Below are 24,813 nucleotides of genomic sequence, written 5' to 3'. Positions count from 1 at the left end.
AGATCTGCAAAGCTGCCCCTGACTTCTTTAATCACAAGGACATTTTTTTTTTCTTCCTGGTCTGGCTTCTTTACCTCTGTTAGCACAACTCCTTCAACACCTCCCACACATTGCCTTGGATTGCTTGTATGTCCTGTTTGTTCATTCAGTATTTTAATTTAAAATTTTATTTTTGTAACCAAAATAATTTTTAATGCGGAAGATCCAAATCGTACATATATGTTGTGTACCCATATGTGGAACTTGTCCCCCTTTGCTTACTCTGTCCCGAAAGGTAGCCACCCTCAGCTATTTTGGTGTGCATACTTTTAGTTCCTTTTTTTTCTTATCACAGCTGCACCTGCAGCATATGGAAGTTCTCGGGCTGGGGGCCAAATAACTCCCTGCACCACAACCACAGTAACGCCAGATCTGAGCCACACCTGTGACTTACACTGCAGCTTGTGGAAACGCCAGATCTTTAACCCACTGAGCATGGCCAGGGATCAAACCCACATTCTCACGGATACTTGTATCAGGTTCCCAGCCCACTGAGCCACAATGGGAACTCCCTGGTTTTTAACCTGCTTCACCACAATAGGAACTCCCTTTAGTTCCTTTTCTAAATATATATACCTACACATATTTGGAGAGGAGTTAAAAATATGAAGGGGCTCATATCACATCTTTTATTCTCTTTTTTAACTTAAAGGTATATATATTTGTCTTAGGGGTTTTCTGTGTTAGTATAGTTAGGTCTTCCTTTTTATTGTTGTTGGTGTTTTTTTTTGTTTGTTTTTTTTTTTTTGGCTGCCCTGTGGCATGTGGAGCTCCCAGGCCAGGATCACAGCTGAGCCACAGATGCAGCAATGCTGGATCCTCAAACCACTGTGCCGGGTTGGGGGTCAAACCCACATCCCAGCACTCCCAAGTTGCTGCTGATCCCATTGCGCCACAGTGGGAGCTCCAGGTCTTTCTTTTTAATGGTTTCTCAGTATTCCATAGTGTAATATTTACTCAAAACGTATTCGTCTAGAATCTGTTATGTGGAGGGTATTGTGCAGCTAGCACATAGGGGACTCCAGATAGGATCACAACCTCATCGTTGCCATCAGTGAGCTGGCTCTCTAGAGGAGAAGGGGAGCGAAGAGCAGGACACACACAAATAACCACAACACAAGGGAAAGTACAGTAAAGTCCCCAAGTGTTTGCCTGAGTTCAGAAATGCGAGAAGTCACTTCCAGCGAAGGGGATCAGGGCTTCACAAAGGAGGTGATCTTTGAACTTGGTTGGGAGGGAGCTTGACAAGTGAAGGAAGAGCCATGAGCTGCACAGAGGTGAAACACATGATGCAGGTTCATCTGATGACATAAGCAGGAAGGAGATATGATTCAATTTATAAATATTTATCGAGCATCTGTGTGTCAGACACCATATTAGTCAATGAGAATATAGAAATGAGAAAGATGAGGTTCTTGGGGCTTTCTTGGGGGGGGGTTGTGCCCATGGAATGCAGAAATTCCCAGGCTAGGGATCAAACCCAACCCCATGCCATAGCAGTGACCCTAACCACAGCAGTGACAATGCCAGATTCTTACCCCACTGAGCCACTGGGCAGCTCCTAAGAGGCTTTCATTTTAATGGAATCAAAGCCAAGTGTGGAAAGGCAGATAAAGAGCAAATTAAAGTTTTCCTTTGGCATATCAGGTAGTCTGAAGTTAATTCACTGGCCATGGTAGGCTTTTTAGTAGGTAGATAATGTGACTGAAGCTGAGCAGATAGCAGCAGTATACAGAATGGTCTAACGTAGGGAGAGGCTGAGGCTGAGTGGCTTATTACTCCTTTTTTTGTTTGTTTTAACAAGATAGAAGTTCATTTCTACTCAGTTAAAAGTTGTCTGGTGGGAGCCCTGACATGGCTCAGTGGTAACAAATCCGACTAGCATCCATGAGGACTTGAGTTCAATCCCTGGCCTTGCTCAGTGGGTTAAGGATCTGGCATTGCTGTGAGCTGTGGTGTAGGTCACAGACACAGCTCAGATCCTAAGTGGCTGTGGCTGTGGTGTAGGCCAGCAGCTGTAACTCTGATTTGACCTTTAGCCTGGGAACCTCCGTATTCCCGGGGTGTAGCCCTAAAAAAATAAATAAGGGTGTCCGGTGGTAGGCGATCCAGGAATGGTACGGTGGCTCTGTAGGCTCTACATTTAATCAGCCTCTGATGACCTTTTTTTTTTTTGTCTTTTTGCCATTTCTTGGGCTGCTCCTGCGGCATATGGGAGGTTCCCAGGCTAGGGTCTAATCGGAGCTGTAGCTGACCTACACCACAGCTCACGGCAACACCGGATCGTTAACCCACTGAGCAAGGCCAGGGATCGAACCCGCAACCTCATGGTTCCTAGTCGGATTCGTTAACCACTGCGCCACGACAGGAACTCCCTGATGACTTTTTTTTTTGTTCACCATATAAGTATGTAGCTTACATCCTTATGGTCACCTCATGGTCTGATATGGCTGCCAGAGTGTAATTCATCTCATCTACATTCCAGACAGCAGAAAGAAGGGAAGGAGACTGGGGGGAGGAAGTGGAGCATTGTGACCCACTTCTTAGCTAAATCAGCTCCCTTTAAGCAGCCTCCCTGGAAGTCCAGGACAATATTTCTAATACTTTGGTTTATGCCTTATTGGCCAGAATTTAGTCCTGTGGCCTTATCCAACTTTCACCTGGAAATATAGTTTTGTGTTTGATTTTTTTTTCCCCTTAAAAAAAATTTAAGAAGTTCTCTTGTGTACTAGGTGAAAGGTCTGGTGTTGTCACTGTAGCAGCTTGGGTCGCTGCTGTGGCACAGGTTTGATCCCTGGCCCAGGAACTTCCATGTGCCGTGGGCACGGCCCCCCCCCCAATTTTTTTTGAAGTACAGTTTGCATACACAGCCTTACACAGTCTGATAAGTTCTGTCAGGCATGTAACCCACATCCCTATGAAGGTATAGAGCATTCCATTACCCCCAGAAATTCCTTCCTGCTGAGGGTTTTTTTTTTTCCCCTTAAAAAAACAACCAAGAAGAGAGAAATAATGAAGGCTTAATCTGGGTGGTAGCCATGAGAATGGAAAGAAAGCTGGAGAGACTGTGGAGGGAGAATCCAAAGGAGGTGTGGGAGAAATGAGTCAGAGAGAGTGATGATAAAGGAGCCTCAAACAGAAGCAGGACCCTGGGATTGAAGTTGATTGTTGCAGGTGGGATGGGAGGAAAGAGAGGACTGAGTACAGTGTTATGTGTGTTGATTTGAGGTGCTAGTCAAACACCCAGCTGGAGCTCCCAGTACACACTTATGTCTAGAGTTCAGGAGGGCAGTCAGAGCTCAATGGCTTCACAGACCAGAGAGATGCTAACAAGGACAAAGACTAAAAAGTAACCCCAAACATGGTGACCGTGAGCTCTTTACTGACTTGAAGCGGCGTCCAGATGTCTGAGTGGCTTAAATCCTGCAGAAGGGGACTGCTAGGGTCACCCTTTTATTTATTTATTTATTTATCTATTTATTTATTTAGTCTTTTCTAGGGCCGCTCCTGCAGCACATGGAGGTTCCCAGGCTAGGGGTCTAATTGGAGCTGTTGCTGCCGGCCTATGCCACAGCCACAGCAAAGTGGGATCTGAGCTGCGTCTGCGACCTATACCATAGCTCACAGCAACGCCAGATCCTTGACCCACAGAGCAAGGCCAGGGATCGAACCCACAACCTCACTGTTCCTAGTTGGATTTGCTAACCACTGTGCCATGACGGGAACTGCAGGGTCACCCTTTCAAAAACCGAAGTCTGGAGTTACCTGGTGGTTCAGCAGGTTAAGGATCCAGTGTTGTCACTGCTGTGTCTCTGGTTACTGCTGTGGCACAGGCTCAGTCCCTGGCCTGGGAACTTCCGCATGCCACGGGCATGGCCAAAAATAAAAATAAATAAAAACTGAGGGGAGTTCCTGTTGTGGCTCAGTGGAAACAAATCCGACTAGTATCCATGAGGATGTGGGTTCAGTCCATGGCCTTGCTTAGTGGGTCAGGGATCTGGCATTGCCATGAGCTATGGTGTAGGTCGCAGATGCGGCTTGGATCCTGAGTTGCTGTGGTTGTGGCTGTGGTGTAGGCTGGCAGCTGCAGCTCCGATTCAACCCCTAGCCTGGGAACCTCCATTTGCTGTGGGTGCGGCCCTAAAAAGACTAAATAAATAACTAAAGACTGGGAGTTCCTCTGTGGCACAGCATGTTAAGGATCTGGTGTCTCTTTGGCAGCACAGGTTCGATCCCCCACCTGATGCAGTGAGTTAAGGATCTGGTGTTGCCACAGCTGTGGCGTAGGTGGCCGCTGCAGCTTGGATTTGATCCCTGGCTTGTGAACTTCCATATGCTGTGGGTACAGCTACAAAAGAAAAACTAAAAACTGAAGTCCTTGGACATATGCTAACGTGCTGTACTGCCCTCTTAACAAGTTTGTTGATGAAAGGAGGAAGGAGGAGTTCCCGTCGTGGCTCAGTGGGAATGAATCTGACTGGCATCCTGAGGACACAGCTTTGATCCCTGGCCTCGCTCAGTGGGATAAGGATCCAGCGTTGCTGTGAGCTGTGGTGTAGGTCACAGACACGGCTTGGATCTGGCATTGCTGTGGCATAGGCCAGTGGCTACAGCTCCAATTTGACCCCTAGCCTGGGAACCTCCATATGCTGAGGGTGTGGCCCTAAAAGGACAAAAAAGAAAGAAAAGAGAAAAGAAAAAGAAAAGAGGAAGGAACTGGAAACCTTGGAGGAAAAGATAGGAGCTGACCCCATCCTTCCACTATAATAGCCCTGTCCTCTCTTCAGTTCCCTTCTTGTGGGAGAAGGTGATGGGACAGCTACCTGCCTTATCTGACCTCCAAAAAATCAAGCCAAAGGGCTGGATGTGGGAGAGAGCTGCTACTTTTGACACCTACTGGGGTGGCCTGGGCCAGCCACTCCTGCCAGGGTAGGTGTGAGGAGACATACATCTTTAATAGGAAAGGACAGAGGGCAAACATGCTGGACTCGAGGATCCTGTGGTTTGAATTTTGTCTGCTGTTAATCACTTAGCTAGATGACCTTGGGCAAGTTACTTAACCTGAACACCCAGTTCCTCATCTTTAACATGGAAACAATTAGGCCTACCTTTCTAGATGGTTTAGAGGCTTACAGACAAGCGTTTGGAACACGATAGGTAATCGTAAATGGGTCTTAATTATGTGACCCAAGCCCCTCACTTTGAGACCAAACGGCTAACGGACAGGTTAGAATCTGCAACCTCCTGATCTTAGAGCGCAGAGGGAGCTCCCGCGGCCTCCTCCCCCCAGGAGGTGGGGACAAGGTGGAGGAAGGGCTGCAGGAGGAGGAGCTGGCGCGTCGCGACCCGCCCCGTCCCCCGTCCAGTCTGGCCTGGGCGCCGGAGGAACTGCCGCCCTCGCCGCTGCCACCACCAACCTGTCCTCGGTGCCCCGTGCCCTGTCCCCATCTAGTCATGACCCTGCGCCCCTCATTTCTGCCCCTCCGGCTGCTGCTGCTGCTGCTGCTCAGTGGGGCGATGTGCCGGGCTGAGGCTGGGTTCGAAACCGAAAGTCCCGTCCGGACCCTGCAAGTGGAGACCCTGGTGAGGAGTTAGTCCCGGGTGCCGCGGAGGTCGGGCTTCGTGGGGGAACTCCGAGGTCTAAACCAGCCTGGGAGCGGGGAGGCGGGGAAGTGCGGGGACTGACGGCGGCTACTGAGTCCAGGGGCAAGAATGGGCTCTTTGGAGGAGCCTCCGTGACTCCTGTAGTGCGGTCACAGGTGGAGCCCCCTGAACCGTGTGCTGAGCCGGCTGCCTTTGGAGACACGCTGCACATACACTACTCGGTGAGGGGCCTGGGGGCCGGGGCGGGGCCTTGGGGGGCGGCGCCCTGGTGAAACACGTCAGCGTTGGCTTGGACACGTGGCAAGCGGTTCAGGAGTAACTCAGGCTCTGGGGTCCTGCAGCACGTGGCGGGCGGGGGAGGGGCGCTCCTGTTCCCTAACCTTTTCCCCTTCCTGCTTTTACGCCAGTTCCTTCCCAGCCCTGAGAAATGAAGGGTGGAGAGATCTCCGAGAAGTGCCAGCCCTTTTGGGTCTTCCTGTTCCGTTCTGCCGGAGGGGAATGCTCGGCTGCTGCTGCAGGGGTGGGGGGTTGCCGCCCTGTTGTGTGTGTGCCCTGCTGGGAGCGGGAGGGGGAGGTACTAGGTGTGCGCTCTCCCCCCCCACCAGGGCAGCTTGGTAGATGGCCGCATCTTTGACACTTCTCTGAGCAGAGACCCTCTGGTTATAGAACTTGGTCAAAAGCAGGTGATACCAGGTATGTGAGATGTACCTCCTATCCCACTTCTTTCCAGCCTGAGTCCTGTCTTAGCTTCTTCAACCCGGTCAAACACCTTGCAAAGGCCCCCTGGAATAAGACCCCAGGGCTCCACTAGCCACCTCCTGAGATTCAAACCCCACTTCTAGTACTCCTCTTGCCCCATACCACACTGGAAGCCGGAGATCTGAGAAGTGGGGCGCTCAGTAGAGAATCAGGGGGAGCCTTTGGTCATCCTTTCCTGGGGTTTGGGGAATTTAGGTAGTTTCCTGTTCAGTTGTGTCTTCTTCCTCAAGGTCTGGAGCAGAGCCTTCTAGACATGTGTGTGGGGTGAGTATCTGGGCAGGGGTGGGCTTGGGTACCCTCTGCATGGGTGGAGGCTGCCTCTGCTATCCCTGCTCCCAGAGGAGGCAGGAGAATGGGCTTCATCCTGGGCAGGTCCAGGTCATTGGGCTTCGAGGCTTTGGATAAAGAAAGCCTCAGGCCTTCTGGCTGTGGGTTTTGTTGATAGATTTGAGGCATCTGGGGGGATGGACACCTGAGCCGGTCAGCCTGTTTGGTGCTCAGGTGGGGAAGTCCATGTTTGGGTGTGACTATCCACAGGGTTTTGCTGGTGGGGCTTCAGATGGGTTGAGGCAGCTGGTCCCACCTGTTCCCACGCTACCTATGACTCACGTTCCTTCCCTCAGAGAGAAGCGAAGGGTAATCATCCCTTCTCATCTGGCCTATGGCAAACGGGGATTCCCGCCATCTATCCCAGGTAATCTGACCAGGCCTCTCTGAGGCAAAATACCTAGTCCCAGAGTTGCCTGGTGGCTCAGCGGGTTAAAAACCTGGTGTTGTCACTGCTGTGGCTCAGGTTGCTGCTGTGATGCGGGTTTGATCCCTGCCCTGGAACTTAGGCTAGCTGCAGGTGTAAAGCTATACCTTATGCACTTTGTCTGGAGCTTGAGAAGGTCTAAACCCAGCTTGCTGAAAGGCACCAGAGTGGCTGAGGCTTCCTTCGGCAGGCCCAGCCTTTTCTTCCTCAGATCACTGGCAGGGACTAGAGACATACCTGTTAAAGCCACCTGGCTTGCCCTTTGGCAACCAGTGACTTTTAGGGAGGAGACACCTGCTTGAGCCACTTTTAGGGAGGAGACACCTGCTTGAGCCGCCTGCTGCCAGTGCCACCTGCAACTCTGGACTTCTCTTCTGCCTTTTTCCTACAACTTCAAACTATTGTTTGTGCAGCTGGCATGGCTTCTCACCACATCTCTTCCATTCCTTTCAGCCCTCCACCAGGGAAGAGATAGTAAAAGTGATCATAGTCAAGTAGTTCAAAACTAAAAACTTTTTTTTCTGTCTTTTTAGGGCTGGGCTGAACCCACGGCAAATGCAAGTTCCCAGGCTAGGTGCTGGATTGGAGCAGCGGCTGCTGGCCTACACCAGATCTTTAACCCCCTGAGCGAGGCCAGGGCTCGAACCCACATCCTCATGGATGCTAGTTGGATTCGTCACTGCTGAGCCACAACAGGAACTCCAAAAAAAAATCAACTTTTAAAAGCCAAGCCCACCCCCTAATTTTAAAAGCCCTCAGAGTTCATCACTGAAACCTATTTTTGAAGGTCTGAGACTGGTTAGAGAAATGTTCTGTTAGTTACAATGAGTTGTATTTTCAGAGTTTGGGGATAAAAGTTCTTATCCTAGTTCCAGCTTAGAGAGAGACCCAGAAAAGGGGTTGAGGGACTAAAGAGAAATTCTTTGGAGTTCCCTGATGGCTCAGCAGGTTAAGGATCTGGTGGTGTCACTGCTGTGGCTCTGGTTACTGCTGTGGTATGGGTTCAACCTCTGGCCCAAGAGCCTCCATATGCTGCAGGTGCAGCCAAAAATAATTTTTTTTCTTTTTTTTTCTTTTTAGGGCCGCACCCATGGCATATGGAGGGTCCCAGGCTAGGAGTCCAATCGGAGCTACAGCTGCTGGCCTACGCCAGAGCCACAGCAACGCCAGATCTGAGCTGAGTCTGCAACCTACACCACAGCTCACAGCAGCGCTGGATCCTTAACCCCCTGAGCAAGGCCAGAGATCAGACCTGTGTCCTCATGGATCCTAGTCAGATTCATTAACCACTGAGCCACGACAGGAACTCTAGTGCTTTTCTTTTTTTTTCTTAAAATAGTTAAAAAAAATTTTTTTTTTCTTTAGGGCCATACTTGCAGCATATGGAAATTCCCAGGCTAGGGGTCGAATTGGAGCTGCAGCTTCCGGCCCATACCACAGCCACAACAATGTCAGATCTGAGTGACATCTGTGACCTATACCACAGCTCACAGCAATGTCTAATCCTTAACCCACTGAGAGAGGCCAGGAATCAAACTTGCCTCCTCATGGATATTAGTTGGGTTCTTAACCCACTGAGCCACAATGGGAACTCCAAGACTAGTCTTTTAAAACAAGAGAGAAGAAGAAATCCTTTTACCCGAAGCTTTCTGTTACCTCATTTCCCATGCTGCTTCTGTTTGCATTTCTCCTCCAATTCACTCCTGTTCATCCCCCCACTTCTAACTTGTTAAACCACATCCTTCTTCCTCTCTAGTCCTTATGTTGAAATACCTATTTTTTTTTTTTCTAACAATTACATTGAGTGTGCTCATTGGTTGGTGAAATTTTAAAAAGTCTAGTTTAAATCCAATTAATTTCAGCCCTGCAAAGATTCTGTCCATGGGCTTTTTGGGAATGGAATACAGTGAGTACAGAGGTTCTCTAACTGATATGATGGAGAATATAAGAATGTCTCTATAAATGGAGAGCAGCCTGTACTTTTCAGATCCACAGAAGTTTTCCTGTCAAAGACCTGTCAGTGAATACAAGCCACACGTGTCTATTTAGGGTAAACGTGACTGTCGCTGGAGAGCCTCATAACCCTCTTCTGCCTCTGCCTTTGGGACCGGGAACTCAGCCCTCTATTTAAATCTTGCCAGCTTTGTAGTTGTTGCTATGGTGTGGTCCGCCCTCCCTGTTTTCATTCAGATTCTGAGTCCTGGATAAAATGCGCAGATTCTAACCCTCACCTCCTCTCTGCCTCTAGCGGATGCAGAGCTGCATTTTGACGTGGAGCTGATTGCACTCATCCGAGCCAACTACTGGCAAAAGCTGGTGAAGGGCATTTTGCCTCTGGTAGGCATGGCCATGGTGCCAGCCCTCTTGGGCCTCATTGGGTATCACCTATACAAAAAGGCCAGCAGACCTAAAGTCTCCAAAAAGAAGCTCAAGGAAGAGAAACGAAACAAGAGCAAAAAGAAATAATAAATAATAGTAATTTTAAAAAATCTTTGCATTCTTCACCCGATACGTTCTGAGGCTACCTTTGTAAGTGGGAATGAGATAAAGGGTGGGGAAAAAGGCCTTGTGAGTTGGGTCTTGCCTGGCATAAGGGTGGTTGGGGCTTCGGACCACTTCTGGCCTCCTCTTCCTGTCCTAACTTTCCCCAAGGACCACAGGATCTCTGGGTTCTCAAGGTGTCCTGACTCAGAGGAGCAGTAAATCACTGCGAAGGAAGCCTCCTGGTAGTTGCCTGGCTATTCTTTCCACTCCCTAGGCCGCTGTACTCCTAGTGTCCTCCAGATAGACTCTTCTATCTACCACTGCAAAGATGTGAGGAGCTCATAAACTCCATGGAGATTTTTAATAGCAAAGTCCTCGGGTCTCTCAAAACATTCTCTGGGAGTTGAAAAGGTATTTTCTCCTTGTATCACAGGATGTGGGAGATCACATGGGCAGCTTCAATGATGTTGTAAGTGGTTGGAGGTTTTTTGTCACCTGGTTCGGCTGTAGGTGTGGACAAGGGCCGGGGTAAGTTGCTGCGGTGGTTGACAATGAAGAGTGGGTTGAGCTGGCTCAGCACCTCATCACTCACTGAGATGCCATCCAAGTACTGCCTGAGCATCTCCCGCAGCTTCTCGTTGATTTTTAACAACTGGGTGCGTCTGTGTTGGAGACTCAGTTGCTCCAGTTTCACTTTGTTGTATCTTTTCCAGAAATTCTCCATGCCTGTGTAGTCTACTATTGCCTGGGAGTTGAATTAAAGGAAGAAGGTGTGTGGTAGGACCCATTAGCAAGTGCAGCCCTGTTGTCCCCAGCCTTGGGGATGGTCTCCCAGCCCTAGGAACCTCACCTTTGCAAGCTCCTCATTAAACTCCTCTGGGTCAGTTTTCTCTATTTCTTCCTGCTCCTCGGGAGTCAATACTGAAGAATAGAAAGGTAGCACTTTTTCTTCCTCTGTTTCAAACTTCCTACATATTTCAGCAAGTTTAAGGATCTTTTCACCCTATTGGGAGCAAGAAGATCCCCTTTATTAGGAAAGGGGGTGGGGAGGGGAAACAGTGGTGTTTGTTCCCTTGCTTCAATCCAGGGAAGCTACTTATCCAAATGGGGGACACAAGTAATCAATACATCTAACAGAGCACTTGCTAGGTGCCAAGCACTATTCCGAGTATTTTTATATTCTTCTAAAATTCAGTCATTAACGCATTTGATTTAAAATGTGAGAGGAGGGAGTTCCTCTCATGGCTCGGCGGTTAACGAACCCAACTGGTATCCATGAGGTTGCGGGTTTGATCCCTGGCCTCGCTCAGAGGGTTGAAGATCCGGCATTGCCGTCAGCTGTGATGTAGGTCACAGACACAGCTCGGGTCTGGCGTGGCTGTGGCTGTGGTGTAGGCTGGTGGCTACAGCTCTGATTCGACCCCTAGCCTGGGAACCTCCATATGCCTCAGGTGCGGCCCTTAAAAAAAAAAAAAAAAAAAAAACTGAGAGGAGGAGTTCCCGCTGTAGTGCAACAGGATCAGCGGCGTCTTGGGAGAGCTGCAATGCAGGTTCAATCCCCAGCCCTGAGCAGTGGGTTAAGGACCTGGCATTGTTGCAGCTGCACTTAGGTTGCAACTGCAGCTTGGATCTGATCCCTGGCCTGGGAACTCCATATGCCATGGGGTGGCCAAAAAAAAGAAAAAGAAAAAAAATGTGAGAGGAGGGGGAGACTGGAATAAAACCCCGGTATTCCAAGTGCCCCCTCAGGCAGGACGCCGGGGGAAGTCCGAAATCTCTCCCAAACCCCATTCACTTCACAAGGGGCCAGTGTCCTTGGTTTGGTTCAGGCTGCCCTCTCCCCTTTGCTACCTTGTCGACAGTCCTCCTCAGGGCCTTGAGGGTGGCATTACTTTCCAGGGTGAGTCTGACCAAGTTCTCCTGTGATACTCCCCGGGCCTGAGTCCTTTGGGCCTTCAGTTTTTGCAGTTGTACAAGGACCAACTCCTTGTCATCACGAATGTCCTGGTTCTGTTCTTCACTCTCGCGGCTGTGCACCATGATCTTGCCTTTTAAAATAATTATGGAATCCTAGAACAGAGATTAGAGGAAACACTTGAGTATTTGAGGCTCCTCAGTGAGCAGGTAAAAGGACTGCCTGGGGACTGAAATCAGAGCACACTGTCTTTCCCAACCGGTGACAGGGCCCAGTAGAAACTGGGGAAAGAAGAACAGGGGCTAATGAGCAGTTACAGCAGTGAATCTTTCAGGTGGGCTGCACTAACCTGTAGTCTCTGTATTTTTTTCATCTGTGCTTCAATCTCTTTGGAGCTCCTCTCGTCCTTCACCTTTAGAGTCTCGAAGGCGATCTTTCGATCCTCTGTGGCATCAGTGTAATTCTTGAGTGCATCCTGGAATCTCCTCCATAGATCTTCTACCGCATTCTCCAGTTGCAGTCTTAAAAAGTGCTTCTCTTCTAAATTCTAGGAAGTGGCCCCAAAGTAGCTAGTGCTTGGATTTACCCTATTAGTGTCCTTTCACTTCCACGAGCAACCTCCCTAACTTGAACTATTTGTAGCACAGCCTGGTGCAGAGGTCCCGGGTGAAAAAGCCTACAAAGTTCGGGCAGTTGATGTAAATAAGCGCTGTGGGCGAGATGGCGCCTGTGGTGAACCGGAGAGGAAATGCTCCATTGGTGGGGGATGGGCACACGGGGCTCAGCTCCAGTGCATGCCCCCATTTGGAAACGTGGCCCAGCGTTCCTAGAGCTTTATATTTTTTAAGGGAAGCTGAAATTTTGGATTTTTATGTGAAATCTCCCCTTTTTTTTTTTTTTTTTAATTGGCTGTACCCTGTAGTATATGGTAATTCCTGAGCCAGGGACTGAATCTGAGCTGCAGCAGTGACCTATGCCACAGCTGTGGCAATGCTGGAACCTTTTACCCACTGCACCGGGCTGGGGATCAAACCTGCGCCTCCATAGCCACCCAAGCCCCTGCAGTTAGGTTCTTAACCCACTGGGCCACAGGAGGAACTCCTCCCAATTTTTAAATGTAGGAAGCACATTAAAAATTTTGTAAACTGTTACGGGGTGGATTTCTCTTGTGGCACAGTGGGTTAAGGATCCAGCATTGTCACTGCAGTGGCTCGTGTCACTACTGTAGTGCAGGTTTAGTCCCTGGCCTGGGAACTTCCACATGCTGTGGGCACAGCCAAAAAAAAAGGCTGCAACATTATGGGGCAGAATGAAAACAAAGACCCTCAACTCCCAAACCCAGGTGTGCAGGGTGGCTAAGCTGACAGCCTCCAGGGTGGTGGGAGCTCCAAGGGGCAGGAGATGTGGACTCTCCTCCTGGCTCCACCACAAGCCAGCAGCATGGCTCTGGCAGGTCATTTCACTTCTCTGGGCCTTAGTTTCTGCATCTACAAATCACAGGGGTAAAGCCAGATCATCTCCTTGGTGTGTTTTAGCTTTAAAATGCATTTCCTGGAGTTCCTGTCGTAGCTTAGTGATTAACGAATCCAACTAGGAACCATGAGGTTTCGGGTTCTATCCCTGGCATTGCTCAGTGGGTTAAGGATCCGTCATTGCCGTGAGCTGTGGTGCAGGTCGAAAACGCAGGTGGGATCCAGCATTGTGGCTGTGGTGTGGGGGGGTGGCTACAGCTTCAACAGACCCCGAACCTGGGAACCTCCATATGCCGCGGGTGCGGCCCTAAAAAGACAAAAGACAAAAAAAAAAAAAATGCGTTTCCTTGACATTTCAGGATGGTCCTCCATCCCCACCGATTTTCACGAAATTTCAAAAAGAGTAGGGGTAACTACAGCAGCAACAGGCATTTTATTGACTATGGTGGTTAAAGGGATCTCTTCTAGCTCTGCTGGCCTAGAGCACTTTTCTCTCACTTCTCCCCCAGCCATCCCTTTGTACCTTGTTTTTGAGATCATCCCACATGCTCTGGAACTCCAGCTTGCTTTCATACTCAGAATCTATATAGTTTTGCTCCATGGCCATGAAGACATCTTGTAGGTAGCGAATCTCTTTTTCATGCTGGTCAACAATTGTCTTCCTACAGGAGATAAGATACTGTCCCTGCTCTGAGGGATAAAGCATATGGACCAGGAATGACAACGCAGAGCAGTATGTAATAAAACTACATGACCGATGCAAACTCTCAGGTACTGAAGAAGAACAGAGGGAGGGTGGGTTATATTCTTTTCAGGGTCAGAAAGAATGAATATTATTTTGATTTTTGAGTAGGTAATACATTCATATGATACAAAAATTAAAAGGTACAAAAGATTGCAGTGAGAAGTCTCCTTCCCATGGAGTTCCCGTCATGGCTCAGTAGAAACAAATCTGACTAGTATCCATGAGGATGCAGGTTGGATCCCTGGCCTCATTCAGCAGGTTAAGGATCTGGCATTGCCGTGAACTGTGGTGTAGGTCGCAGATATGGCTAGGATCCTGAGTTGCTATGGCTGTGGTGTAAGCCAGTGGCTACAGCTCCAATTCGACCCCAGCCTGGGAAACTCCATATGCCTCAGGTGTGGCCCTAAAAGGACCAAAAAAAAAAAAGTCTCCCTCCCATCCCTGTCCCCTGGATGGGTAGTTGAGTAGGATTTTGATAGTTGAAAGTGGGTGGCTGTTCACAGGCAGCACCTTAACACAGGCTCTGGGCGCTCCCTTGGACTCAACTCCCCCACCCATCTCCTCTTAGGCCCCGATACCTTTCTGTCTCAAACTCCTTGGTTAGGGACTCCAGCTCCATGTTGTAATTTTCCTCGAGGAGGCTGAGCCGGCATCTCTGCAGGGCCAAGAGCTGGTCAATGTTGTGCAAGTGGCTGCGCAGGGCGTGGGCGTACTGCTCCTCTGCTTCTGACAGGTCCTTCGCTAAAGACTGGGTGGGAAACACAGAGTTATCATTTTGGCTGAATGGCATCTGTGTGAGAAAATCCACACGTGTTCAGTTGGCGAGTTCCTATGTTCCCTACTTCCTAATGCCAGTCCTTTGGCTCTGGGATTTCTGGTTCTACCACTTTTGAATGGGAGAAGCCAGTGCCTGCGAAGGGGCCATGTGAACGCATTCCAGGCAGCAGCCCTGCTGAGCTCCCAGTGACAGAATCAACTGTCAGTCCTCTTAGACGTCCCGCTCACCAAGCCTTCAGATGACGGCAGCCCAAATTGACCTCTCACTGAAAACTGTATGACAGACGCCAGGCAAGAACCTCCCTGGTATGCTAAGTCAACTTATAGAACTGAGAGAGAGAGGGAAACAAATTGTTTTAAGTCTCTAATTGAAGGGTGGTTTGTTATGTAGCAATAGATAACAGGCACACCTCTGCTGGCAGAAAAGGGACAGTGGGGAGCGTCAGTAAAGATAAGAACTTTAGTGGATTAAAAAACATCACATGTGGGAGTTCCTGTGGCTGTGGTGTAGGCCGGCAGCTGTAGCTCCAATTTGACCCTGAACCTGGGAACCTCCACATGCGACGGACGCGGCCCTAAAAAGGAAAAATAAATAAATAAATAAGGAAATGAAAAGACATTCTCACTCCCCCTGCAAAGGAGCTTCAAGTCTTGCAGTAGAAGTTACATGAACAGAAAATTACAGTATAACATGGAAAATGCTATGAGGTTGATGATAGCCCAGTGACAATAGGCTACAAAGGACTGAGTGCCTACATCTGACGCAGAACACTGGGGAAGGCCTCACACAGGAGATGTCATTTGTATCGCTCTTGAAGGAGGAGGGAGACTTTGCCAGGAAGATTGGAGAGATAGGGAAAAGCGAATTCCAGTTAGAGGGAACAGCATGTGCAAAGGCACCGGAAAGAAAGAAGTCTGGCTATGGGAAAGGTTCAGCCCAGATAATGAAGAGCTCTGATGTTCCTTCCATGGAGTTTTAAGAGGGGAGCCACTGAGGCAATTTAAGCAATGGAGTAACAGGATCAGATTTTTGTTTTAGAAAGATAGTCCTGGTAGTTGTGTAGAGACAGTCATCTGGAGGCAACTGAGCACAAAGTTGGGAAGATAAGAGACTACTGCAGTAGTCCATGTGAGAGAAAAAATGCCCAGGTCCCAACTACAGGACAGTGGAGAAGAAGAGCAGGGTGTGACTGAAAAATACTTAGGCAGAAGATTTAGCAAGACTTAGAAACAAAATCGGCACAACACTAAACCAACTATACTCTATAAAAATTAAAAAATAAAAATGTAAAAAAAGTAAAAAAAAAAAAAAAAAAAAAAGACTTGCGGTGTTTCCATTGTGGCTCAGCAGTAGTAAATCCTACTACTAGCAATACTAGTGAACTAGTATCCAAAGGAGGTGGGTTTGATCCCTGGCCTCACTCAGTGGGTTAAGGATCTGGTGTTGCCGTGAGCTGTGGTGTAGGTCGCACCTACAGCTCTGAGTTGACCCCTGGCCTGGGAACTTCTATATGCCACACCTGTGGCCCTAAAAAGCAGGAAAAAAAAAAAAAAGACATAGTAATAGAAGTCACGGATGGCAGCAAAGCTTCGATGATTCCCAGATTCCTGGGATGGATAATTTGGTGAATGTCGCCAGCCACCCAAATAGAGTATGAGAAAGAAAAGATTGTGCAGATGGTGGAGGATGGGAATGGGACTGGCTAAAGAAGGGGGAGCTCATGAGTTCAGTTGTGAGCATAGTGCAACAGCTAGGAACAGATATCTAGGGATCCTGAACATAGGGATTTGGAACTCAAGAGAAAAATCCCTCAGAAAATTCAAGAACCTCCCAAGAGCATAAGGTTGGCTGGTTGAATTGCTTAGAGATCCTGAACTGCTCTTACCCAAGGAGATCTTTTCAACCTCATCCAGGGCCGCTGAACTTGAACCAAAGAGGCCAGACAGGATTGGTTGAATAAAGGACTGGAATGGGACACAAGAAATACGTGCTGTATCACAGCTTTCTCACTGACTAGCCGCGTGACCTTGCCAAACGGGCTCTTCCTTCTGGAACTGAGTTTTAACACACTGAAATGAAGGTATAGGACTAAGTTCAGGAGTTCCCGTCATGGCGCAGTGGTTAACGAATCCGACTAGGAACCATGAGGTTGCGGGTTCGGTCCCTGCCCTTGCTCAGTGGGTTAACGATCCAGCGTTGCCGTGAGCTGTGGTGTAAGTTGCAGACGCGGCTCGGATCCTGCGTTGCTGTGGCTCTGGCGTAGGCCGGTGGCTACAGCTCCAATTGGACCCCTAGCCTGGGAACCTCCATATGCCGCTGGAGCGGCCCAAGAAATAGCAAAAAGACAAAAAAAAAAAAAAAAACCAAAAAACCAAGTTCAAGTCATTGGGTGATGTCTACTGTGCCTTACAACTATTGTATAGTACTGGTTTGAGGCAGTAGATGACCAAGGAGAATGGCTCCTCTATCAGAGGGAAAGGGATGACAGCCCAATATTCTGTTTTTCATTTCCATGAAATTAACAGTAGCCTGGCTTCATCACAGCCTGTATCTTGTGCAGGCTTTAAGGTCAGTTAATAATAGGCCCATTCTATTAAAAGGAGAGATCAAGCCAGCCATATTCAAGTGTTTGGGAAGAGAGCTTGCCTTGATGACACTGTCCTTGCAGTCCACCACTCGTTCAAAGGTTTGGCTGAGGATCTCAATGTCCTTATGAAGCTCCCTGGTCTTGACTTCCCGAAGGACTGTTCTCCATTGAGTATTAATCTTATTAAGGTTCATAGCACTGTTGTGCTCCTCCTTGGCCAGCTTGTCCTGTGTGAAGAAATAAATACACACCCCCACCCCAAGAGATCAGGACTGAAACCCCTGATACAGTACAACAAAAAGGATCACATTTGGACTTCTCTCCCCTCACAGCAGGTTAAGGATCTGGTGTCAGTGCAGCAGCCTGGGTTGCTGCTGTGGCATAAGTTCAATCCCTGGCCTGGGAACTTCCCTATGCTACAGGCACAGCCAAGAAGAAAAAAAAAAAAAAAAAAGATCACACTTGCTTTGTCAACTGACATCTTACCTTTTGTGTTTTCTGATTGACCGGAACCCTTGGTGGCTAACGTTCAGGAGCTCCTGTTCTTGTTTGGGGAGGGTCTGAATTAAGGCAGGAACAGCCCAATGATATTTCCTTCTGGCTATCAGAGCAGGATGTTGTTTGCGATGACCCATCTCCAGGGAGAATATCAGAATTTCTGACAGCCCGGACAACTGATAGCACCTACTGTCCCAGTTCTGGGGCTCAGTTGTGACTGTCAAATCTATTGCCTTGCCCCCCCCTCCCCCGGCCGTGCTTCACAGAGAACTGCCTCTTCCCCCAAACAATAATGCCTGGGATCTAAGTATATCTGTGTCTTAAGGTTTCCAGAGAGGGGTAGGCCAGCATGAAAATTAGGCTGCCATAATGACAGGGTCAAGGCGACAGGGCCGGGGGGGGGGGGTGGGAAGAGGGGCGCGGGGGGGCGGTTGTAGGGGGTGGGCTGGGCAGAGAGTAATGCAGAAATCCATCACCTTCAAGAACTGGTTCAGGAGCCTCTCTTTCTTCTTGGCCATCTCCTCCTCTGCAAGCAACTTCTGCTGAAACAGAAGCAGCTGCTCCTCATCCGACAGGGGAATCTTGGCCTTTTTCCCCTTCTTAGACATAGCTTGGGTGAGGAACTGGATCTGGGCGAGGATCCTCGGCCTGCCTTGGCCAGAACTAGAGGGGGTAGGAGGAAAACGTCCCCAGAAAGGAGCCTTCTGGAAATGCCCCTGGCGGGTAATGGAACCTTAAATCTCAGTCCTCAGGTAAGGGAGAGCCTGGGAGAGCAGTAAGGCAGGGCTCCCAAGGCTAAAGACGCATCTCCGTCTCCTAGCAACGGGGATCTCGCTAAGATGGCGCTATAAGAACTAGGAGAAGAGGCCCTGGCTTGGAGCGCCCTCTGCCCTTTGGAGGACCACAGTTTTTGAGAAAGAGGGTCATTTTCTCAAAACCTATTTTAAAACCTATTTTGGATTATTTTTTACATAATGGGCATATTTTAAAATAAGTTTTGGAGAGAGATGAGAAACAGGACCGTTCATACGCTGGTGATGGGAATGTAAAATGGTACAGCCACTTTGGAAACAGTTTGGCAGTTCCTTAAAATGTTATAAATTTACCATGTGATCCCGCAGTTTCAGTTTTAGATATCAATCTAAGAGAAGTGAATGTGTATCCACAGGAATGTTCTTGCACAGGAATGTTATTAGCAACAAGGCTCATAAGAGTCCATCTGGAAACAACCTAAGTGTCCAAAAACAAGTGAATGTCAGACAAAATATGCTCTTTCTATATATGAAATACTATTCAACAATAAAAAGGAACAGACTATGCATGCATGCTACAGTGTGGATAAACCACAAAAACATGCTCGAAGAGGCCTGATACAAGAGACTACATATTGTATGGTTCTCTTTATGTGAAATATCCAGAAAAGACAAAGCTATAAAGAAGGAAATAGACTACAAATTGATTGCTTGGGGGTAGGGGGATGGGAGATTAATATTAAATGCACACAAGATATCATATTGGGTTGGTGTAAATATTCTAAAACTGATTGATGGTGGACAACTGATGAATTTGTTTCAAAAAATCTTTGAATTATACACTCGAAAAGGGTGAAGTGGCTTCCATGATCTGAAACAATGCTATGCGGAATACCATATGTGGTGGATGAGGCATTCTGTAAATCCACAGATGGTAATTTGGGCAGAAGCCTTGCGTGCAGAGGGAAAATGTGTATCCAGAATAAATATCTTACTCCACTAAGAGCAAAACACTGCCCCTTCCATGATGGAAGCGGTCCAATATAATCAACCTGTTTACCCAGGAGAATGACACCATGCAGGCGCCCCAGTGTTGGTTGCTGCTGCTGCCAAACTGGGCATTCTGTGATAGCCTTAGCTAGCTTGGCCTTGGTGAGTTAAAGCCCATGTAGCCAGGTCCATGCATAACCTCTGTCCCTGCCACAGTGGCTGCTTTGTTCACAAGCCCATTGAGCAATGGCAAGAGTGGCTGGAAAAAAGATCAACTGGTGAACACACATAACAGTCACCCTGATTCTGGTGGTGGATCAGCTGGAAGAAGAACCCTGGTCTTTGTCTTTTGCAAAGAAGGAATTCAGCAAAGAGACCAAGCTTGTGAAATAGAGATGGAGTTTATTAGCAACAATTACATGTGGAAGAGCACATGGGTGAACTGGGAGTTGTGTGCAACAGGGGAGTCTTAGGTTGCTTATATGGGGGCAGTTTTCAGGGTTATCTTTGGCCAACCATCTTGCTTGTAAGCCAGCTGCAGCTGCTCAGCCTGGGGCCTCTCTATCTCCTATTTCAATCTTATCCACTTGATTATTAAAATCTTTCTCTGCTGAGGTCACTCTTTGTGAGCACTTACATGGAACAGAAATATCTTCCCCTTTCTTTTTGCCCATTCAGAGAGTTCTGTCCACATAGCTCTTCCCCAAATGTGTCACCAATTTTCCAATCATGTTTCTTCCAAGTCCCTGACAATTCGGCCAAGCCATTGGCCATAGCCCATGAGTTGACATATAATCATATGTCTGGCCATTTCTCCTTACAAGTGAAATGAACAACCACGTGCCCTACTTGAAGTTCTGCCCACCGGGGGGATCCCCCTCACGATGTCCTTCAGAGATTCCCCAAAAGGAGCTATAGTATTATAGCTGTTCACTTGTGGGTGGTGCCTGCACCTTGTGCAGAATCATCTATAAACCAGGCCTGAGTCCTCTTCCTCCAACAACTGATGACAAGGACCTCCGCCTCTGAGGCTTTGGGTGCAGGCTGGAAGAGAGAAGGTGGTGGAGGCTATGAGAATTTGGACCACTTCTTCGTGTAACTTATTTTTTTTTTTTTTTGTCTTTTTGTTGTTGTTGTTGTTGCTATTTCTTGGGCCGCTCCCGCGGCATATGGAGGTTCCCAGGCTAGGGGTCCAATTGGAGCTGTAGCCACCGGCCTACGCCAGAGCCACAGCAACGCGGGATCCGAGCCGCGTCTGCAACCTACACCACAGCTCACGGCAACGCCGGATCGTTAACCCGCTGAGCAAGGGCAGGGATCGAACCCGCAACCTCATGGTTCCTAGTCGGATTCGTTAACCACTGCGCCACGACGGGAACTCCCGTGTAACTTATTACTTGTGTCTTCAGGCCCATCAGCCTCATCTCCTCTCTCATTTGATGATGGAGTGTAGCTCTGAATGCCCAATTTCATGGCTTGGTGAGTCTGATAACACCCAGTTCACCATGGGCAGCTCAGGTCACATAGTCATTTCGTGTCCCACGGTTCAGCTTTCAGCCTCTACTAAGACATAGTAGCAGACCAAGAGCTGTTTCTCAAAAGAGGAGTAGTTATCTGGGGAGGGTGGCAGGACTTTGCTCCAGATTCCTAAGGGCCTGGGCTGCAGTTCACCCAGAGGGGGCTGCCAAAGGCTCTAAACCACATCCCCCTCTGCCACTGCCATTTCAAGCACCATCAGATCGAATGGCTTATGTGGCCCATGCGACAGGACGTCTTGCATAGCAGCTTGAGCTGTTGCAGAGCCTGCTCTTGGTCTGGCCCCATTCAAAGCTAGCAGCTTTTCGGGTCACTTGGCGAGTGGGCCAGAATAACACGCCCAGATAAGGAATACGCTGCCTCCAAAATCTGAAGAGCCCCAAAAAGGTGCTGTGCGTCTCTTCTGGTTGTAGGAGGGGCTGGATACCACAATGTATCCTTTCTTTAGAAGGCATATCTCACTGTGTCCCATACTGCTGCACCCATGAAATTTCACGAAGCAGGAAAGGCCCTGAACTTTAGCCAGATGTATTTCCCACCCTCTGACACACAAACATTTCACCAATAAAAACCAGTAAGTCTGCGGTGGTTGCTACTTCTTGCTTACTAGGTCTGATCAGCATAATGTCATCCATGCGAAGGACAAGTGTGACATCAGGTGGACAGGAAAGGTGTCAAGCAGAACATCATGCCCTGATGATGAGTGTCAGGGAAGGACTCCAATTACACGGAGGAAGAGCAAAGATCATCCCAGGGCTGGCTACTGGGAGTAGAAATCCAAACACTGCTCACTGCCTCTTAGAATTGGAGTTGCCAAGGAGAACAACGCAGTCAAGCACTGGGTGGAACAGTACTTCACTTACAAAGAGAAGAGACAGAGCAACATCAGCTAATCGCGGCTGTTGGTCCCCCATGGCCCATGGGTCCTTCCTGGAAGCTGATTGGCAATTGGCCTACACACACCCCCTCTAGTGCCAAGTAGAAGGACCCCTCCCCCCTCCCCCATAGAATCTGAAATAGCTGGGGGCATGCCTGAGTACTGTTGATGCATTTGCTTAAACAGAACAAAGGAGTACACACTGAGCATGAAACAGAGAGAGAGATTCCCACACAAGGTGATAAGCCCAGCACAGGCTGTGTGGGCTCTTTACCTCTTGGTAAGAAAGTGATCCAGCACCAAGGTCCATGCTTATGTTGCTGAGTGGCGTTGAAAGATCGTGAGCATGAGGAGTTCCCGTCGTGGCTCAGTGGAAGCAAATCTGACTAGTATCCATGAGGACCCAGGTTCCATCCCTGATCTTGCTCAGTGGGTTAAGGATCCAGCATTGCCATGAGCTGTGGTGTAGGTCACAGACTTGGCTCGGATCTGGTGTTGCTGTGGCTGTTGTAGGCCAACAGCTAAAGCTCCAATATGACCCTAGCCTGGGAATTTCCATATGCCACAAGTGCAGCCCTAAAAAGACACACACACAAAAAAAAAAAAAAAAAAAAAAAAAGAAAGGAAGGAAGATAGATCGTGAGCATGAGACTGGCTTTTCCAGCAAAAGGTGATCAAGATCCCTGTGAACTGAATGACATGGGGCTGCATAGTTGATATGCCCTAAGCTAGAACCGGGAAGGTGTATCTCTGGCCTCGCCAGCCGAAAGCAAACTACTTTTGGTGGTCCTTGTTGGCAAGGATGGAGAAAAAGGCACTTGCTAGATAAATAGCTGCATACCAGGTACCAGGGGATGTGTTAATTTGGTCAAGCAATGAAATCACACGTGGCAACTGAAGTCACCATCGGGTTAAGCTTACAGTGATCCACTGTCATTCTCCAAGGTCCATCTGTCTTCTGCACAGACCAAATAGGTGAATTGAATGGTGATGGGGTGGAAACCACCACTCCTACATCTTTCAAGAACTTGATGGAGTTTCCGCTGTGACGCAACAGGATCCATGGCATCTTGGGACGCTGGGACGCAGGTACAATCCCCAGCCTGGCACAATGGGTGAAGGATCCTGTGTTGCTGCAATTGCTGCTTAGGTCGCAACTGTAGCTCAGATCTGATCCCTGGCCCAGGAACTCCCTATGCCATGGGGCGGCCATAAAATTTAAAAAAAAAAAAAAAGAACTTGACGATGATGGTAATCTGTGTAATCCCTTCAGGAATGTGGCATTGATTTTGTTTACTATTTTCCTGGGAGGAGGCAGTTCTAGCGGCTTCCACTTGGCCTTTCCCACCATAATAGCCCTCACTCCACAGGTCAGGGAACCAATGCGGGCATTCTGGCAGCTGCTGATTATACTCCAGTTATCACTGCAGAACTGGGGAAATAACCACAGGATGGGTTCAGGGATCCACTAGCCCATTGTGAGATAGACCTACATTGATCATTTTAAGATCTCTAGAAGTCTCTGCTCTGATGGACCGCAGTGACTTTTTTTTCAATGGTTGCAGCCATGGCATATGGAAGTTCCTGGGCCAGGGACTGAATCCGAGTCGCAGGTGGGGCAATGCCAAATCCTTTAACCTGCTTCACTGGGGCAGGGATCAAACCCATTCCTCCAAAGCGACGTGAGCTGCTACAGTCAGATTCTTAACCCACTGTGCCACAACACGAACTCCCACAGTGACATTTTGAGTCTCTTCGAATTAGTGTCGGTTCCGAGCCAGTGTCCAGTGTCCCTGGAAAGCCTGATCATTTCCTTTTCCCCAGTGCATGGTGACCCTGGTAAGAGGCCTTTTGGCAAATGCTGAGAGACATTATCAGTACAAATTTTTGGCCGTGTACTGGGTCCTTCCTCAGGAAGACACAATCTCCTCTTCATTCAAAGGGCTCTGCGTGTATAAAGTGACTCAAGTCTGGGAACTGAATGAGGGCTCTGACTCTTTTTATGATGACTCTGTTTTTATGATTCTGGTTAGAATTTTTTTTCACTTGGCCTAGAACTTTTCTGCTTATATGGATCAATTAAGATCTTAGTAGGATTCCTATTTAGTTCACTTCTAGGGGCACCACGATCAATATCAATCAATGTTGCAGGTTTTTGTGAGTCAGATATTATGACTTCTGGTTTGAATCTGCTATCCATTACAGTAGCCACTCTTACCTGGCCTTTGCTGGTTGCCTGCCACCACATGGCCCCTGCAACCTTGGGGTCTAATTACTCCCTTGCATTTATGCTTCCCAATTCAGTGGTTTACCTTTGCACTTTCTTTTATTTTTTCATTTTTTCCTTTACAGCTGCACCTGTAAAAAGGTTCCCGGGCTAGGGGTCCAATAGGAGCTGCAGCTGCCAGCCTACGCCACAGCCACAGCAACACTGGATCTGAGCTGCATCTGTGAACTTTGCTGAAGCTTGCAGCAACACTGGATCCTTAACCCACTGAGCAAGTCAGGCATTGGACTTGAATCCTCACAGACACTATGTTGGGTTCTTAACCCAGTGGGCCACAATGGGAACTCTGGGGACATTTTATTTGTGACGTCAAAGGGAAAGCTTTCAACATTTCACCACTAACTATGATGTTTGCTTATAGGAATTCTAAAGGTTTTCTTCATCAGATTAGAAGTGTTTTCATTGGAATTCTCGTCATGGCGCAGCAGAAACAAATCCATCCAGGAACCATGAGTTTCAGGTTCGATCCCTGGCCTTGCTCAATGGGTTAAGGATCCCGTGTTGCTGTGAGCTGTGGTGTAGGTCACAGAAGAGGCTTGGATCCTGTGTTGCTGTGGCTGGGGCATAGGCCAGCAGGTGTAGCTCCAATTAGACCCCATATCTCCATATGCCACAGGTGTGGCCCTAAAAAGCAAAAAAAAAAAAAAAAAAGAATGTTTTCATTTATTCCTTAGTTCACCAGGTTTAATTGTTTTAAATAAAAAATTCCTTAGTTCACTAGGTTTAATTGCTGAGG

General features: G+C 48.3%; 2 protein-coding genes and 2 long non-coding RNA genes across 5 annotated transcripts; 2 read left to right on the top strand and 2 right to left on the bottom strand.

Moving 5' to 3' along the window:
* Positions 1–358: 358 nt before the first annotated feature.
* LOC146403169 (uncharacterized) lies at positions 359–4,408 on the bottom strand. The gene is made up of 2 exons (XR_014803174.1): positions 4,157–4,408; positions 359–3,543 (listed from the first exon to the last, which is right to left on the bottom strand). It is a non-coding gene; the product is annotated as an uncharacterized LOC146403169 (long non-coding RNA).
* Positions 4,409–5,399: 991 nt separating this feature from the next.
* On the top strand, positions 5,400–9,645 carry FKBP11 (FKBP prolyl isomerase 11). Its single transcript, XM_003126097.5, has 6 exons — positions 5,400–5,622; positions 5,799–5,864; positions 6,249–6,336; positions 6,633–6,666; positions 7,026–7,096; positions 9,405–9,645. Exons 1-6 carry the CDS (start codon positions 5,494–5,496, stop codon positions 9,620–9,622), a joined length of 606 nt encoding a protein of 201 aa, XP_003126145.1. The 5' UTR covers positions 5,400–5,493; the 3' UTR covers positions 9,623–9,645.
* Positions 9,646–9,982: 337 nt separating this feature from the next.
* Positions 9,983–18,446, bottom strand: CCDC65 (coiled-coil domain containing 65). Of its 2 annotated transcripts, none has more exons than XM_084955543.1 (8): positions 17,624–18,446; positions 17,197–17,364; positions 14,351–14,520; positions 13,551–13,689; positions 11,905–12,102; positions 11,492–11,710; positions 10,491–10,643; positions 9,983–10,385 (listed from the first exon to the last, which is right to left on the bottom strand). In XM_084955543.1, the coding sequence occupies exons 2-8, from the start codon at positions 17,329–17,331 to the stop codon at positions 10,068–10,070; spliced, it is 1,332 nt and encodes a 443-aa protein (XP_084811669.1). In that variant the 5' UTR covers positions 17,332–17,364; positions 17,624–18,446; the 3' UTR covers positions 9,983–10,067. The 2 variants fall into 2 exon arrangements, with proteins under 2 accessions (XP_084811669.1, XP_020947250.1); XM_021091591.2 differs by having other exon boundaries at positions 18,112–18,446.
* Positions 10,073–10,524, top strand: LOC146403168 (uncharacterized). The gene is made up of 2 exons (XR_014803173.1): positions 10,073–10,168; positions 10,354–10,524. It is a non-coding gene; the product is annotated as an uncharacterized LOC146403168 (long non-coding RNA).
* Positions 18,447–24,813: the final 6,367 nt, after the last annotated feature.

This window comes from Sus scrofa, chromosome 5 (genome assembly GCF_054392235.1).
Source record: "Sus scrofa isolate SSC_HxYL_T2T_F1_AM1 chromosome 5, Sscrofa_HxYL_maternal_Yorkshire_Landrace_v2.0, whole genome shotgun sequence".
NCBI lineage: Eukaryota > Metazoa > Chordata > Mammalia > Artiodactyla > Suidae > Sus > Sus scrofa.
The sequence above is the reverse complement of the archived record's forward strand: the minus strand, read 5'-3'. Positions and strand labels throughout refer to the sequence as shown.

Excerpts from the sequence above, each read along its gene's own strand:
- CCDC65 (XM_021091591.2), bottom strand. The coding sequence starts at position 18,243 with ATGTCTAAGAAGGGGAAAAAGGCCAAGATTCCCCTGTCGGATGAGGAG. Across the intron at positions 10,644-11,491 it reads TGAGGAGGACTGTCGACAAG|GGTGAAAAGATCCTTAAACT; the intron begins GTAGCAAAGGGG and ends TGCTCCCAATAG. Across the intron at positions 10,386-10,490 it reads TTAATGAGGAGCTTGCAAAG|GCAATAGTAGACTACACAGG; the intron begins GTGAGGTTCCTA and ends TTCAACTCCCAG.
- FKBP11 (XM_003126097.5), top strand. The coding sequence starts at position 5,494 with ATGACCCTGCGCCCCTCATTTCTGCCCCTCCGGCTGCTGCTGCTGCTG. Across the intron at positions 6,337-6,632 it reads TCAAAAGCAGGTGATACCAG|GTCTGGAGCAGAGCCTTCTA; the intron begins GTATGTGAGATG and ends TTCTTCCTCAAG. Across the intron at positions 6,667-7,025 it reads CTTCTAGACATGTGTGTGGG|AGAGAAGCGAAGGGTAATCA; the intron begins GTGAGTATCTGG and ends TCCTTCCCTCAG.